The 16,588-nt window shown below is 42.1% G+C and overlaps 1 protein-coding gene across 24 annotated transcripts in view; it reads right to left on the reverse strand.

Annotated features, from left to right (window-relative positions):
• MAP2 (microtubule associated protein 2) overlaps nucleotides 1-16,588 on the reverse strand; it is a 202,091-nt gene that overhangs the window by 36,525 nt on the left and 148,978 nt on the right. For 20 of the 24 annotated variants that reach the window (XM_021398337.1, XM_021398335.1, XM_021398332.1 and 17 more), the window contains 2 exons: nucleotides 9,423-9,536; nucleotides 7,080-7,157 (listed from right to left, as the gene is read on the reverse strand). In XM_021398337.1, coding sequence (XP_021254012.1) covers nucleotides 7,080-7,157; nucleotides 9,423-9,536 — 192 coding nt within the window. The remainder of the gene's footprint in view (nucleotides 1-7,079; nucleotides 7,158-9,422; nucleotides 9,537-16,588) is intronic. The other 4 variants (XM_021398349.1, XM_021398345.1, XM_021398339.1 and 1 more) reach the window with 2 other exon arrangements.

Below are 16,588 nucleotides of genomic sequence, written 5' to 3' on the forward strand. Positions count from 1 at the left end.
TCTGCAATTATTTGCATTCATCTCATTCTGGTGCTGCTGCACTATTGGGCTACATTATCCTGTTAACTGTGGATGAGTCTCCTTTTCTTGAAATGCCCCACTGAGCTATTTCAGTCACAGACCTCCGCCTTCCTGACACACACATCCCCAGAGAATTCAGAACTGCTTTTAACTTAACCTCCCATGTCCCAAGATTGAGTTAATCAAATACTGCCTGATGAAACGTGATCCAGTTTGCTTTGGATAAGAAGGCACAATTCTCATTAGTGACTGAAATAGGTTCTCCACTGATTCCTAAAAAAACCATTTGATTTTATGTAAACTCCGCAGATAAAATAATACTTACTGATGTACTTAGGCCACAGAAAGAAGGGGTACAGGAACAAAGAAACAGTAAACCTTTTAAAACGTCTGCCTTGTTTGCAGCCAGCTGACAGAGCGTTAACTGGGTGCATCCACAGAACAACCAGAGATCAAACATGACCCAACACTGCCTGAAGACACCAGTACGTACTGGGGAAAAAAAATTGATTTCCTTTGTCTAGTGCAGAACTAAAGATCTTCCACTGCTAACTCAGGTATAGACATGAGTTTAACTCAGCTGACTTACCTTCAGTAACAACCTTCTGACCTACTCTGCACACTGTTCCTGGCTGTTATCCTCTGGCACAAAGAACAAATTAGTGCCTGCTTCTTTTAACTAGCTGCTCCTTTTGCATCTGCTATGAGCTTTGTCAGTAGACCTACAGCCCCGGTTTAAGCAAGGAGCATGGTTTCATTGACCCCAAAATTGCATTCAATGCTCACACGGCAGCTTCACTTGGAGAATGAAAGACTTTGGAGGAGTCTCACTTCCACGTGGGGAGAAAACGCATTTTCCCTCCCCAGAAAGCAGCAATCCCAGGCACACATATAATGGAATGGATGGCAGGTGGGTAGAGGGGAAGAGGAACAAAATGGGACCATGCTCAGTTCACCTTCATCATAGCCCAACAAGACCTCTGTGCTCTTCACTGTGGCACTGGGATGTGTACTAGAGCCAGTCCACTCTGAGCTGAACAAAGGGTGTTCATAGTACTCCTCATCCGAATTGTAGGGCTCATCATCGGGTACAGACACTGAGATGGAGGGGGCCAGGCATTTACGCCATTCCCTGCTGGCAGCAGGCCCGCAGCCGGGGCAGTGGGGTAGCGGTCCCACCTTATCCTCCGCCCCTGCATCTACAAATAGACACACAGACAAAAACTGCAGGACAGACAGACAGACAGAAACAAGACAAGACAGGATGGATGCATGCTCTAGCAACACTAGCCACTGTGTCACACTGCAGAGTGGATGAAATCAGCCAAGCTGCAAATTAATGCAGGATGGAGGGATGGGGCAGCCGTATGTTTTAACATGTGGCCGCGTATCTGGCACTTCCTACAGGGTCTATGAACACTGGGAACCAACAACTGGAATAAATGAATTTCAAGACTGCACTCATTATTTAGAGGAATATACATTGTACACAAACCATATCTCACAACTTGCATTGATGCTCATATATATATTTTACAGCTGAACTGGCTGTTTTAAAAACTTTTGGACTATCCCGACAGTTGTATTCTTTTGTATTCTTTGTTGTCATCAGGTATAAACTGTACTCATCACGATGTACTTCTTTTTTAAAGTCCTTTAATGGATAGTGTAAGCTAGTTTGCTTTTTGTCAGTTGTGGTTTTATCTGTTTCAAATGTGCTCACTCCTTTCCTTTTCCTATAAATAAGTAACAGTTAAAGAAAACAAACAAACAAACAAACAAAACTGCCTTCATCTAATTGCCAGCTTTCATTTTTTCTGAAAAAGGCCACCCAAAACTGCTCACAGCACTCTCTGCTGGTCCTGTATTTTACACTATCGTGTCACTTTTCTGTTGGTGAACAAGCTTCCCACCTCAGAGCTTTCCACTTCTTCAGAATGACACCTTTATTCACCTGTCACTTAAACCGTTGACAACAGATAATCACATAATCAGTTCAGGACTACACCAGCTACTGACAGCTACAGGGAGGGGGAGCGTGGGTTTGCTTTTCCAAGACAAAAATAATACAGCACAACAAAAATGACTGCCTTGCCATCTGACCCATACAAACCTAAAGGGGAGACCTAGCTACAGTCCACTTTGACCACAAATTGAGCCATAAAAAACTAGAATTCTAGTATGAGAAAAAATACATTTCAAGTCCATTTTTTGTGACTTCTTAGTGCCTGTAGCAGCTGAAGCTAACCCACTGGATTTCCTAGTAGCTTCAAGAAAGGGCCCATGCTGAGTGTACCCTGGCCTTGCTCCAGACAACTACAACTTAAAGATTCCCAGAGCTTCCTAAACTTTCCTCGCAGATACAAAACACTGAGTCAGGAAGCAAGGCTTTAACACAGACAGCATAACTGATACTAGCCAAACCTCTGTGTGCAACCCAAGACTAAAAAGGCTCATGAATGCTCTGTTACTACCATTACCAAGTTTTGGAAAGCAATTTTTATCCATCTCTATCATCTGGTCACACCTTGTGATCAAACAAACCCCATCTATAAGAGCTCTATGCTTCTTGCTGGCAAATAACAGTGAGTTTCAAGTTTCTTTATATAGGGCACCATAACAAGATAACATCTGTATGATAAAAAACAAACAAACAAAAAGTCACCCTCTGCTTTCTGCCCCAACATGGCAGCAGGAGTCTTTCTTCTGCCTCAGAAAAGGATGCTGTAATAATAACCCAGTCAGGCTCAATCAATGAAAAAAAAAAAAGAGAGAGAAAAATTATTCATCAATTTTAGTATTAGTAGGTCCAATATGTCTTACTGTGCTGCAAAAGAAAGACTATCTGTGTTTAAGAGTCTGTGACAACCCTGAGCTGGCCTGACCAGTAATGAATACATGTTATGTGCACATATGCACAAATACAAATACCGCCCGAAGAACTTTACAAGAGTCATACCCACAGTTTTGTTCAGGATACAAACATTGCCTGGAACTACTGATAATTTGGATGCTTCAGCCTTGTAGTGTAATATAAACCACAGATGCAGGACTTTATGCATGTTTAAAAACTAGGTGTAGAGAAAAATGGCAGCAGCCTACCTCTGCTGAGCAGGAAACTGCTGAGCAGTGCAATAAGAGAAGCTAAATACAGGGCTGAACCTGGGCTCCCACCTTTCCCTAGTACTTGAGAGCTGGCAACAAGGTTGCAGTGCAGCATCTTCTCGTCTTGATCCATCTGCAATGCATAACCCACAGATTTCTCCTCGATATAAACTTCTACAAAATTCAGTGACTGATTTGATGGGGCTCACTGTGTGCAAAAGGTAAGTTTCAGAGGATGAAGACATGTCACAGCATGTAACAGACCAGGAGTCAACTCTCTCCTGAGAACATTCAAGACTACAACTCCTGTTGCTGTGCAGATGCCCTCACACTAGTTTATGTTTATCACTGTGGACAAGAGTGGAAAGGGGTGCGATGCGCTTGTTATCTCTTTTGCTGGAACCATGGTATTGTGAAGAAGAGAACAGAAGGTTCTCGTGGCCAGAAGTGCAACAGGGAGGGAGGACATGCACAAAGGAGGGAGGAGGTAGAGCACTAAAGAGACAGAAGTGCAATGAGAAAAGTGGATGTTCTCTTTCTAGCTGTGGATCATATTTAACCATGGACCCTTCAGATGTAAAATGCACCAATAAGGATGAAAAAGAAACTGTAATTTTTCTAGACTGATGGAAACAAAGATGGAAATTGTTTCTTCATGGGTTCTGCATGGAATGAGGGCAAAAAAATACAGGTCTGCTTCTACTTTTTAACACGACAGGACTGACAACATTAAAAATGCTCAAATACACACTACTGTAATGGGCCAAAATCACTTGAAAGTCTAATTGGAACCATTATGTCTGTGGCTATCACAGATTTACATTGTTTATCAGTTTTATTAAAGACATTTTCAAACTTACTGCAGATAATTTCACTAACATGACAATTAAATCTTTAAAGAGGAATATGCTTTTATTTATGCAACAAAAAAACTCCTTTGTTACTTTAGTCCCTTCTAATAGTTTTCATCTAAAGCATAGGAAGAATTCCCACTGTATTCTGAAGTCCAAGATAAAAATCACTTCTCACAAAGGCTAATTCAGCTTTAGCTTGCAGGTATATTTCAAAAATGCCTTTCATGAGATAATTCTTACTGTATATAGATCCTTTTTTATAGGACATATGGTTCCTTTCAGTTTGCAGAATATTCTTATTTGATATATAATGCATATCCTGAAATGCTTATTTCAAAATGGAAGGTAGTCCCTCAAGGTATCCTCCTATCTTATAACATTTAGAAGAATTTTTACATGAAGACATTGCAGACCATTGTCAAAAGGCACAGAGCACAAAAGAAATGCCAGGCTGGCAAAAGAACACCACATCAGTCCTGCATGACCAGATATAACTGATAAAAGGATTAGACAGTGCTAGCGAAAATTTAATTTCCTGAGCAAAATTATGTTACAACAGGTGAAATAAATGAAATAATGTCAATTGGGCAAATTAAATATCTTACCTTCTGCAGCAGTAAAAAGGGACAGGCTCATCGAAATCTTTTTTTGCAGCCAAACGAAAGAAAGAAACCTACATCCACTGACTCCCTTCTCTGATGAAATACACTTGACCCACAAACCTCTTTGTCTTTCCTACCTTTTTTTTTTTTTTAATAATTTGTGTTTGCTGCATGGCTGGCCACATCCACCTTTGTCATGTCTACAACAGTGATTTCCTTCCTACTATGACTGAAGGAAGTCTCCTCTGAATTCAGAGCAATGCCAACACACACTGACAAGTGCGCTAGGAAAATGTTTCGAGAAAACAGAAAAAAAAAGGAAGTCAGATACACACACCAAACACTCGCCTTTTTTCCTTCAACAACTTTAGAACTGAATAAATTTATAAATTGTATTCTACTGAGTAGAAAGACAGACAATGTAAAGGTGCATGGGGATGGAGAGCCCGATGGTATAGGGAACTGAAGGTTTAGACAAGTACAGTACAAACTGGGTCAAAACCTACTGAGGTAAACTCTTCCAAATGGCAGGTTTGCCTGAATCAAAATGACAGGACTGGCTCCCCTAGGTCAGCAAAACTCAACCAACCCACAGAAAATGAGGACCACAGTTTCCAACACAGAGCAGAACACAAAATTTTGTGTTCTTCTAGCCCACTAACTACACTGAAAATGGACAATGTTGACATTTTGGGAAAAAGCAACTGTAAGTGCTATTATATTAACTCAATTCTACATGTGAGGAAGAAAAAAAACAGTGCCATTATGTGATGTGCTGAGACATACACACAGCTCTGAACAGCACTGTCCAGTTAACGACAATAACATTGTGCTATTTTACATTTTGCCACCTTCTTCTGCTAGTACAACTTGCAAGATGGTGTCCATTTCCTTAGGAGACAATTTTTAATCTTCTGACAATCAATATGATTGCCTTATAAAACCCTAAAAATATATGCAAATAATATCATTAATAGAACTAATACTTAAAGCTAATCCTAAACGAAGAGTAATGGAACAACAATGACATTTGCCTGAAGCAGAAGCACCAGGCCTTTATTGTGATATGAAAAATCAAAAAGCACATGCAGAGCTACTCAAGTGAACTCTATAAAAATAGAAAAAAACTAATGAAAATCTTGATAACAATTCTAGAAGTCTTGCTAACACTCTACCAGCTTCCTTTTCAGTTAGTAGTTTTGACGATGAAAATTGTTGTACTAGTTTTTCAGAATACACACACACACAAAACCAGCACAACAAAACCACCACCCAATGAATCAAATTTTACACACTGGTTACTGACCATATATCCACTATGTATTCCCAGTATAGTGGACTGCCAACTGTTGTTGTTAACACAAGTTGTAATTGCGTTATCTCAAAAATGATGGGAGGATTGAACATGCCTAACTGCAGTGTCTTGATAAACTGAGAGACAGACTATATTAGCTCCTATGAAGTAGGAGCTATCCACTTGCAAAGTTAATAGCATCTCCATGTTAAAATACTAACAAACTTCGTTCAGCAAATGATAAGAAATTACTTCCATACATTTACTGGGAGGGAAAAAAAAAAAAAAAGCTGACAAAAAAAAAAAGAGAAGGAAATAAATGGACACACAGAAACACTATTCACATGGGAGAGTTCAGCTGACAGTCCCCTGGAGATTCTGAACCCAAATTCTTTCCTTATATCCACATGATACGACTCAGTTTTGGTATATTGTTTTCTCTCTATACTGATGGCCTTGATGCAGCACTCCTTTTCTGTTGAACAAATCACTGACATACATGCTTACCACTGTGACACCTTCACTAGGATTTAGACTTTACTTAAAAATTAAGTGAATGCTTAATTTCTTTGATGAGGGGATTTTAGCAGGAGGAAAAAGCTGAGATCATGGGCTACAGAGACTGAATATTCATTGTGCAGACAATAACAGAAATTTTCTTTGTGAGACTAGAATTTGACTCCTGCACTATGTGTACAAACCCCCACCGCATCAAAGCAGGAATTACAGGCTGAAGATCAGAAAAATGATCCAACTCTCAGTCTCCTTACTTTCATGCATTTAAGATTCCAAATCCAAAGTTAATGGTGATTCAAAACAAAATAAAACAGAAACCAGACAAAAAAAAAATCCTAAGAAAATAAAAATTACCCATATTGAATCAGTTTTGGTGACCACACTAGAATAGCAGACATCTTGGCTGATATTACATGTGACAGATAAAAGGGTTAGTTAGCATCACCATCTTTTTTTCTTCAATATGGACGTACTTAACATATCCTGTCAGTTACCTCTGTGCATATGTGTCTACCTCATCCATGCACTGCAGTTGGTTTGCAGATGGGGAGTTACTGCTGGGGAATGCCTTATCTTTCCACATGAAGCTGAAGGAAGTATCTCCGTTTTCTGATTCCCCCTTGCTTTAGATTCATGTCTCATCCCTCTGCTGGCAGCTGTACACTGCAACGTCCAGGAGACCCTTACCTTCCTCCAGAGCTCCAGTCTGCTCAGAAGCTGGCGATGGAGGTGGGGAAGGAGGCAGGTTGGCTGACTCTTCAACTGCTGGAAATCAAACAATGAAAACGAGATATAGCAATTAATTCCCAGGAGATCAATGCTTGATGCAGGCTGCAGTCAGCCTGTGCTGCCCAGCTGAGGGAATCAGTCGATGGGGACTTGCACATCAGGGATTTGCAGGAGTACCCGGATTGTTCAAGTTATATTAAAAAGATTTGTTTTCTTAGACGAAATGCATTATTTTCAATATTCTGGTCAGAGTACAATACAAAAAATGAAGTATGAAATTATCTTTTAGATCACTACTGCCACTTAGCCTTCAGTCACTCAAGGCAACAACAATAAAGCATCTGTGCAGGAGAGATTTTATGAATTCAGGTTGATTAGCTGTAACAGTGAGAAACTGGTGTCCAGTCTTTTCAGTTTACCTTGAGTACATGAACACAAAACGCTTCACAAGCTTTTCTTTTTTCTTTTTCTTCTACTGAGTTCGAAGTTGATTACAGAATGTATGCAAATACTCCTCGTCTAAATACAAAAGACATCAGCACGGAGAACTTATGTCAGCTATGACCTATTAACAATTGAGCTGAGTGAGATGCTATGAAATCTAAGCTTCACTTAGGTTATGTTTAAATTCATTTCCAGTCACGAGTCTGCATGTTGAAACCAGATGATGTTTGTTCATTAATTTCAATAGAAGTATGATAAAACCCTGAACAAGCTGCTTCTCAAATGAATTCAACATAATCTCTGCATCTGATTTCATACTAATCATTTTGAGATTTCTTTTTAAACCAAACTCCCTAATGTGACTTGAATGATGTTTTGAAAGAAAAAGAGAAAAGAAGTAATGAGTCTGTTTTAACAGATCTGCGTTACATAAATGGTACCTCCCAACAAGCAGATCCCAGTTTATGACTCATGGCTTCTTCCTAAGCATGGAAAGGTCACTTTCAAAGCTCCAGAAGAATTTTCCTGGCCTTCTTTCTCCTGATGTCAATGTGGTTTGGAAGAGACCCCTATGTGACTTGCCCTTCAGATGTGCTTGTCTAGAGTGTTTCTAGAGTATTTGTCTAGAATATTTCTGTCTTCACCACAGTCCCATTCTAGCTGCATTTATGTAACAGTGAATGACCACAGGAACTGTAACACCAGCATTTGCTAACTGAGGAAGTACTTCTTACTATGTTTGAAGTGTTTTACCTAACTACATGTAACTGAATACTTGTTTGCCTCACATAGGCCCCGGTGAAGCACTATGTACTTAAATATGGATGAAGTGTTTTGTGGAATCGCGGTCTTCTACGTAATATTGAGTATCTGCAAAGAAGGGAATTACTGAGGCACACATCGCTCTGCTGAACTTCCAGCTCAAAATTAATCCAATGAAGCAAAACACCTAGGGAATCAAATTTACAACAAGTATTTTTAATTACTCATTGACTTTAATTCATTCCTAAGCAGGGTCCAGCCACTGTACCAAGTAAAGTGGAGTGCCTTTGGGGAAAATACCACAAGGTATTATTTTGATTTGATCACAACATACACACTCTCAGCAACACTTATCCCAGGGGCAGGCTTTTTATCACTCCAGGACAGCGTATGGTCTTTCTCTGGTGTTTGTGTACATGCTCTGGGCTACTGTGGAAGCTTTCTGGCAGTGAGGAAGCACTGTAGCTATGAATGGCTGTACAGTTAGTCATATATACATACAGTTGCATTTTGGACCGTACCCAGTCTGGTGCACCACACCTGCTTCCACCTGGTGTCACTCCCTCTGCCTCACAGTGATGGCCACTGTCCCCTCTCACACCCTCACCCTGGGTGCCCTATTCCTTTCTGTGTATTGTCAAGAAGCTCATCTGCATTCTGGAGTAGCTGCCACCCAAACAGCAAAATCTCACTCTTTTTGTATATACAAAAAAAAAGTCTCTCCCCTAATCTTTGTCTCTTCAGACATCAACCTTCCTCTCCCACAGTTCAGCACAACGGAGTTCTCAGTGTTGCTTCATCCCAACAAATGACAACGACAAAACCACCTCCGCCAACTACAGTCACAGCTGCTCTGCTCAGGAGATAGATGGAAAGCTGCTGTAATGGGCACACAGTGAACGAGACTGCCAAAGGGCAATGAAGAAATGTGGCAATATGGGTGACAGTACTGCGTGATGCTGTAGTTTACCCATGACTATAACCTACATGAATACACAGCTGCATTGTTTGCTGTTTGGGTTTTTTTTTTTAATATATGTATATATAATGTTTGCAGATGCAAGGATACTTTCAACATTCTTCATCTTGTTTTACCTATAGGTAGTGGTCCAGGCTGATCTTTGTGCTGAGCTTCTTTTTCCTGTTCACCTTTCAGGACTGCTACAGCTTCCGCTGTTACTACTTGTACTATCCTTGCAGACACTTCTTCTGTGGCAGCAGAAAAAAAGAGAAAAAAAAGACACAAAGAAAAGCATAATGATGAGAAGGATTTTTCAAAAATTACAAAGATTAAATGAAATATTAAAAAAAGTAGACTGACTTAAAGCATTTTTTAAAAGGTAATATTTTCCTGAACTAAAAGCAGACCATTAAAAATGAAACAGAAAGACAAGATATTCAAAAGACCTCAGTGGAAAACGCTGAGTGTTTATAAAGACCAGGACTCCAGCCTTTGCAGTAAGATGCACAAAGCAGCATTATTAAATGCTCTTTCTTTGGTCTGTTAGGGACAATGTGCAACAACTGCAAAATTTTATGATGACCATTTATAAAACGTCTTGCAACATTTTTTTTGATGTACTGTTTTGCAAACCGTAGTAGCACAATCACTTGAGTAATTGCATTTCTTGACATTTTATGTATGGAGTTAGCTGTATTCTTACTTGTACTTTGGATGATATTTCCTCTCCATCAGCACACAGTTAATATGCATTAAAGGCACTTACGCATCTAAGGATATGCCGATGAGGGACTTGAAACAGAAGAGCCAAATATTTCAGTATGATTAAAAGGCGTATGTTGTCCTCCTCATCCCTTTTACAACTGCAACCTAAAGTTTTATTTAACCAGCAGTGCTGAATACCACACAAACGGACCGCAGAAGAGAACATCCCTGGCGCAGGACGGACTTGCAGGCCTTGGACTGGGATGCTGGTTTGCTCCCAACTGCTGCTGGTGCTTGGGCAGGGAAGGGGAGCAGAAGGGGAGCCGCCAGGGTTGCTGCATGCTCTACAGAGCTGGGTGCCCCCAGACCTGCACTTTGCTTGTCTCCACAACCAGCAACGTGCAATGTGTCCAGGAGGGGTGAGGAATCGCTCGGCACTGCTCCACCCCACTGCAGACGGCAACAGCCTCGTTCTGCCAGGAGGCTCTCGCAGAGCCCCCATTAAACACCATCCCTGGGGGCAGAAATAAAAGCTCTCTGCTCATCCATTACCGCTCCCTCCGGGCAAGGGAAGGGGAAGTATATTTAAATCAATGCCCTACTTGTAATTTTACAGCAACCATCCTAACAAGGGACGCTGTCCATTAGATTAATAATGGCTTCATCTCACTATGAGCACTCTGACAGAATTTCTCAGCATTTTTAATGCAAAGTTATTCCTTTTCATTTGTGCTTCAGAAAAGCCAAATTTTTCTCCCGAGAAGCACAGATGCAAGTTACTCGACTTTCACGGTCATGTTCATCTAAAAACAAAATGCTCCGTTAATCTCTCTTTTGAACAAACTGAGTATGTAATGAGATATTAAAAAAACAACCCACTGGCAAAGAACTTTCATAATTGTTGGTATTTATATCCTACAATTCGCTTCCCTCTTGACTGGTTGCCAGGACGGCAGGGACTACAACACAGTATTACTGGCTGCAGCCAATACCGAGAGCTGACAGACGAATGTGTCGGAACCACCATCAAGCAACGAAAAAATAAGTCGATTTTAAAAAACTGCTCACCCAAGAATAGATGAGCAAAACCAAGGATAAATTGACTAGAAAAATGACCAAGAATAAATCAGACTTGAAATCTGAAGATGTTTTGCTCTCTCAGAGGCATGAAGCTCTGGCAAAGTCTTCCCCATGGAAGGAAAAAGCTCATTCGGCTTTGAGATGGAGCTCAATATATTTATGAAAGAGACTATGTGATACAGATGCGTGTACCAGCAGAAGACTAGGCACGGCAGCTCTGCTTCTCTGTCCCCCTAGTCAACAACATGCCCTCAGTGTATTACATGAAACTCCACTTTGTTATGTAGATCGAATCAAGGCCCATAATCAAGTCATGCATGTGGCTATAGTCATATGGACCAAAGAGCAATAACGCTGATTTAAAAGCCATCAATCTTGGCCGTTGCATTTTAGGCTCCTGTATCTCATTTTGGAGTTTTATAATTTTTCCCGCTTCCATGCTTGCTGGATGCTGGGGGTGTTCCTCTGCACCTCCATAGTGAGGAACATGGATGAGATGATACTTCACAAACCCTCCCCGATCGTTACATGGTGCTGATATCGTGCAGCAGCGGACTGGATACAAACAGTGCCTTGAAATCCTTACTGGTCCTGACAATTCCCCATGCTGTGAGGCACACGCAGACTGCAAAGCACAAATGATGCAGGAGAAAAGTGGGAAGATTAATTCTCCAGACTGGCATTCCCTCTTCCCAGGGACACCTGGTGCCCTGCCCCACACTGCACCTCATGCCTTGCATGGCAGGACATGCAGGTAGGAAGTCAGTCTTTCTTGTAAAAAGCATCCTTTGACATGCAGTGTTTCCCTGCTCACATTCTGTTCTTTCGAGAACACGAAGGAACTCTGCTCTGACAGCTTTGATAAGCATGGAGAAGGGCACAGAGCTTTGCAGGGAATACCGTGGCTCTGGAACACCCCATGCTGATGCCACTGCACTTCATGCCTGGAGGATGTGACATGACCCTTCTGTCAAAACTTCCATCACACTCTACTAACTATGACACCAGCAGAAGTAACATCCTAAGTCTGCACTGTTAGGTCAGAGGAACAAAGCAAGACACAATTAGGAAGACTTAAGAAAATCAATTTTTAAGATTATTTGCACATGAAAATTACAAGAAAAGGCCCCAATTAATTTTTTCAGAAACAGAATATCCAAACATATACCACATTTAGTACCTTGGAGTATATCCAGAGGAAACCTACTTGGTCACCTGTTCTCTGCCACCCAACCTACCACAGCACTACCTTGCTTCTTCTCAGCAAGGTACGACAAATCTCGACTAAAAATTATTTTTTTTTGTTACAAATTTATACTTGTTTACATACAGCCCGATTCTGGGGTGCAGATGGGCCCTCCAAGGCTGGAAGACAGCTTCTGCCCTCTCAGCTCTCTTCCTGATCTAATTTGCCTGGGACACACATTATGTTGAACAGGCAGATGCAGCTGGAGGTAAAACGCTGCCTCCTGAAAAATGGTAATTTCAGACTATGCAAAATACATAAATAAAAAATATAAACGGCCTCAGGGTTGTTATTTTTTTTCTATTTTAAAATCAGGAAAGGCTCACTTTGAGCACTCTGTTGATGGATATTTTGGGTGACACAGGAGGCACAGGCAGTTCACCAGAACAGCGGTGCTTTTGCTATACATGACTGCTGCTAAAGGACAGACATTTTTGTACTAATGGACACTATAAATAGCAGATCCAATGGGTAAGTCAAATCCTCACAGGGCAGCTATTGAGACTCTTCATAGTTTCCTTATGGTTCAGTTAAAGTTCAAGGAAGCCTAATGATAAAGAACAAAAAAAAGAAAAAGGAGAGTTAGCCAGCCTGGATGCTAGGCAAATTCTTCACAGCTTAAAAGCGTTGCCTTCATGGCAGAGAGCTTTGATTGTAATGTTTTATTTTCTCTCTCTTTAGCCAGGTAGACATTCCCTGCCTCTGCTTTGTGCCTTCAAAAACAGCACTAACAAATGACAAGTAACAACAAACGTATATTTCTTAAAGGCAACACAGATGTTGGCTTCACATACAACTCCAGCACAACACAAGACCAGCAGCAAGGCTGTTTATTTTTACCAAGATGTCAGCTGCTTACAGGGCACAGACTGAGCCTCCCAGTCTGGTTGCAGAGGGAGTGTGGTACCCAAAAGCCCAGGTGGCCCTCAGATATGATTTCCATAGCGAGAGGAGACATTGCAAATCATCCTCAGCATGAGCTCTTCACACTGGGCAGGCTGAGCTGAGAGGCCAGGAGCTAAAAGGCATAGGGATGGCACTTCTACCGCTCTCCTACGGGCTGTCACTTCAGACCATGCTCTGATGGGGCTGCCAGCTCATGGCTGTCTGGTTGCTAACTGTGTTGTGGTCACTTTCTGGCAGGGATGAGAGGACTGTGCTATGCTGAGAGAGCATGCATCCATCCTGTCCGCTGTGTTAACTCAAGCCAAAATTAAAATTCAAACCTGTGAGCACCTTCTGCTCCTGGTCCTAGAAGCAAGCACGATTATTCTCCTCGGTGTGACAAAGCCCAGCCCCTAGCACACCAAAGCGGGACATCTGGAGTCTCCTTGCCCCACAGACAACTCAGGGGCACAGGGTCTGTAAAAGCACGGTTAAAGACCAGAGGATGGCTCCAGCAGACCCAAAGATATGGGATCAGAGCCTGCTTGAAGGCCAACATGTCATTTCAAAACCTCCTTCCTTTCTTATTGATGCTGCTGCAGTTGTCGATGGATTGCAGATGCCTCCACTGGCACCTGAATCCATTACCTACATCATTTTCATTTCCCAGGAAACCCTTCCAGCCCATTAAGTTTTTTAACACAGAGATTCACCAGCCCCAGTGACAGATGTACGGATGGTCACAGAAGTCTTTTAAATATATGTCTGAGCTTTCACCAAATATTTCCAGAAAACTGTTAGAAATATTTGGAAACTGTAATGGCAAGAGCTGAAATTAGATCTGATAGATCTCCGCAGCAATGCATGGTGTGTCTGTTCCCTTTATGCCCCTTTTAACTGTTCTCCTTCAGCCTCAGGCACTTTCTCCTCTCCCAACCTACCATAACCTCAGGCACAATCTGTTGAGGAAATGAGTTTGCTGTGAACATGACTGCCTATGTGACACTGCTGAGACAGTTGCCTCTGACAGCCCCCACCCAGCAGTACCTTTTCTCCACCCCCCCACCCCCAATGCAATGCTGTGCTACTACTCTGAGGACTGGTTTTAGGGGGATGCTTACAGCATCCTCCTGCCTTGCAGGTGGGTGCCCTGGTGTTGCCACAATTCCACCTCCCCAGCTAGGAGCAACACCACCCCTTGCTCTTTCGAGCAGAAGCTTTATCTCACACCGCTAAAGTGGCAGCAGATCTCGAGTTCGCCGTAGCCACGGAGGAGGCCATCTGGTCTCTGCAAAGCAGAGCTTGGTTAGGGCATAAACAAAGTTTAACGTGCTGGAACCACACAGCACAACAAACGCTCCAGGAGAAAAGCAAAGGAAAGGGAAAGAGAGACGGAGAGGAGGAGACAGAAAATCGTGTCAAAGCTGCACATGCATTCACAATGTCACCCCTCGGACCCCATCATGAAAATTAACAGTGAGCTTGTTTAAAGCAAAGGGTAATTAACACTCATGGAAGACTCAGGCTAAAACGGATAAAGAAAGATGCAAACAGATGGAAAGGATAAAATAATACGTTTCATTAATTTTGCTACATTTTAGGAATGGAACACAGGCAGGGCACAGCAAAAGGATTAGCTACATGTGTGCTTGCAGAATTGGGAAAACAAAGCAATTTCAGTCAAAATGTGCCTGTCAAAATCCTCAGCAGGGTGCAGAGCAGTTTCCAAGGTAACCAGCACTAATTGTTGGCACAGCGAATCCAGTCAACAACAAAAGCACAGAGGAACCTGTGCTGCAGCGCAAGGCGAAACAGCCCAGACATATTTCTGCAGAAAAGGAAGATACAAAGCGGCTATTTGCTATCTTTGACCATTTGAAAAGCACACAGGACCTAAGGATTTCCTACCCCCCCAAAGGTACTGCAATTCTGAGTGCAGCTGGGCTATAAACAAAATAGCTAATGGATTTGTTCCCAGGCATTCAACAGCCCCTCCAGGGCGGGTCCTGACCTCCCGCTCAGCCGCCCCCGGAGGCCACTGGGACTGATCAAGCAGGGCAGTAGGAACGGGGCTGCACCTGCTGCTGCTTCTGATGGAAACATGAAGGCACACCTTGGGCTTTAGTACTGGAATTATTAAAAACTCTTAGTATTGCCTTCTGCACTCGGATTAAAGAGGAACCCACAGCAGCAATCAAAACAGTATGAATAAGTCATATGAACCACAAATAATGAAGAAAAAAGCAGTAACACAGTTTTGCAGAATGCAAATATTTGTTCTCAAATGACTTTCGAAAGTGCAAATATTTTGCCGTAAGCAGGTCCTTGATCTGGATATGTTGGCAATATCAACAGTAATTGGCAGGAGGTATGAAGGGAAATAATGGGACCATCAGCTTTTAAATTAAATGAAACCACAACACAACTGACAAGCATCGCTTCCTCAATAAACTCATTGACTGTAAGCTACTGTGTCATCAGTGAGGATGTGACAGATTAATTTAGTCAGCAGGACTCACCAGCTAGCCAACTGAACAGGTCAGAAGAGGCACACGGCTCATGGAAAGAGAAACCTGTAATTGTACAGCACACTGAACCCCAAAGGTATGGATGTTCAGGCTGCCTTCGGAGAAAGATGCACCGCAGAGACCAGGTGAAAAGAGCTGGCACAGGAAGGGAGCTTGGCTGGATACATCACCTCTCTGCTGTTTTCCTGGCCACCTTTTCAGCAAGAGTTGAACATAATCCGTATCTCTAAGGCACACAAATGGCAAACTTGTGCCATGAGTTGGGAGCAGCCCTGAAAGCTCTGCTGAGTGGTCCTCCAGCTCCCAGCCACATGCACATTAGGCAGAGGCCTCTGCCATGCTGTCTAACCACTGTAAAAAAACACCAAGGGATCAGTTCCTGTGCACACATTGCCTTTAAATATGGAAGGTGTTTAAAAAGGAGTCATACAAATGTCAGTTCAAGAAAGCGATGCTTTAAAAATGAGCCCACATTACTGCAAATACTTGTTCCTGTGCATTCCCTGGGTCGTATCTTCTTTAGTTTACTGTCTGGAACAAAATATTTACTACCATCAGCATTTCCCAGCCAAGCCGGAGGTGGGAAAACCGAATGGCTTCTGCTTTTTCTGACCCATCAGCTGTACAATTACAGCTGATGTGTAAAAATGTGTAAAAAAAAATGTGTACAATTACAGCTGATGTGCAATACTGAAGCAGTCAATGCAAGACCGTCAGCCAGGGCAATGCAGTGAGGCCTCACTGCCTTTCCCAGGACTTGGCATCACCCAAAAAGCAGCACTGGACGTAAGTAGCAACTACATCAGTTTTTTCGCTAAAAATAAACTCTTCAGGACTCGTGCAGGAAGAAACCACT

Source organism: Numida meleagris, chromosome 5 (assembly GCF_002078875.1).
Source record: "Numida meleagris isolate 19003 breed g44 Domestic line chromosome 5, NumMel1.0, whole genome shotgun sequence".
Classification (NCBI taxonomy): Eukaryota; Metazoa; Chordata; class Aves; order Galliformes; family Numididae; genus Numida; species Numida meleagris.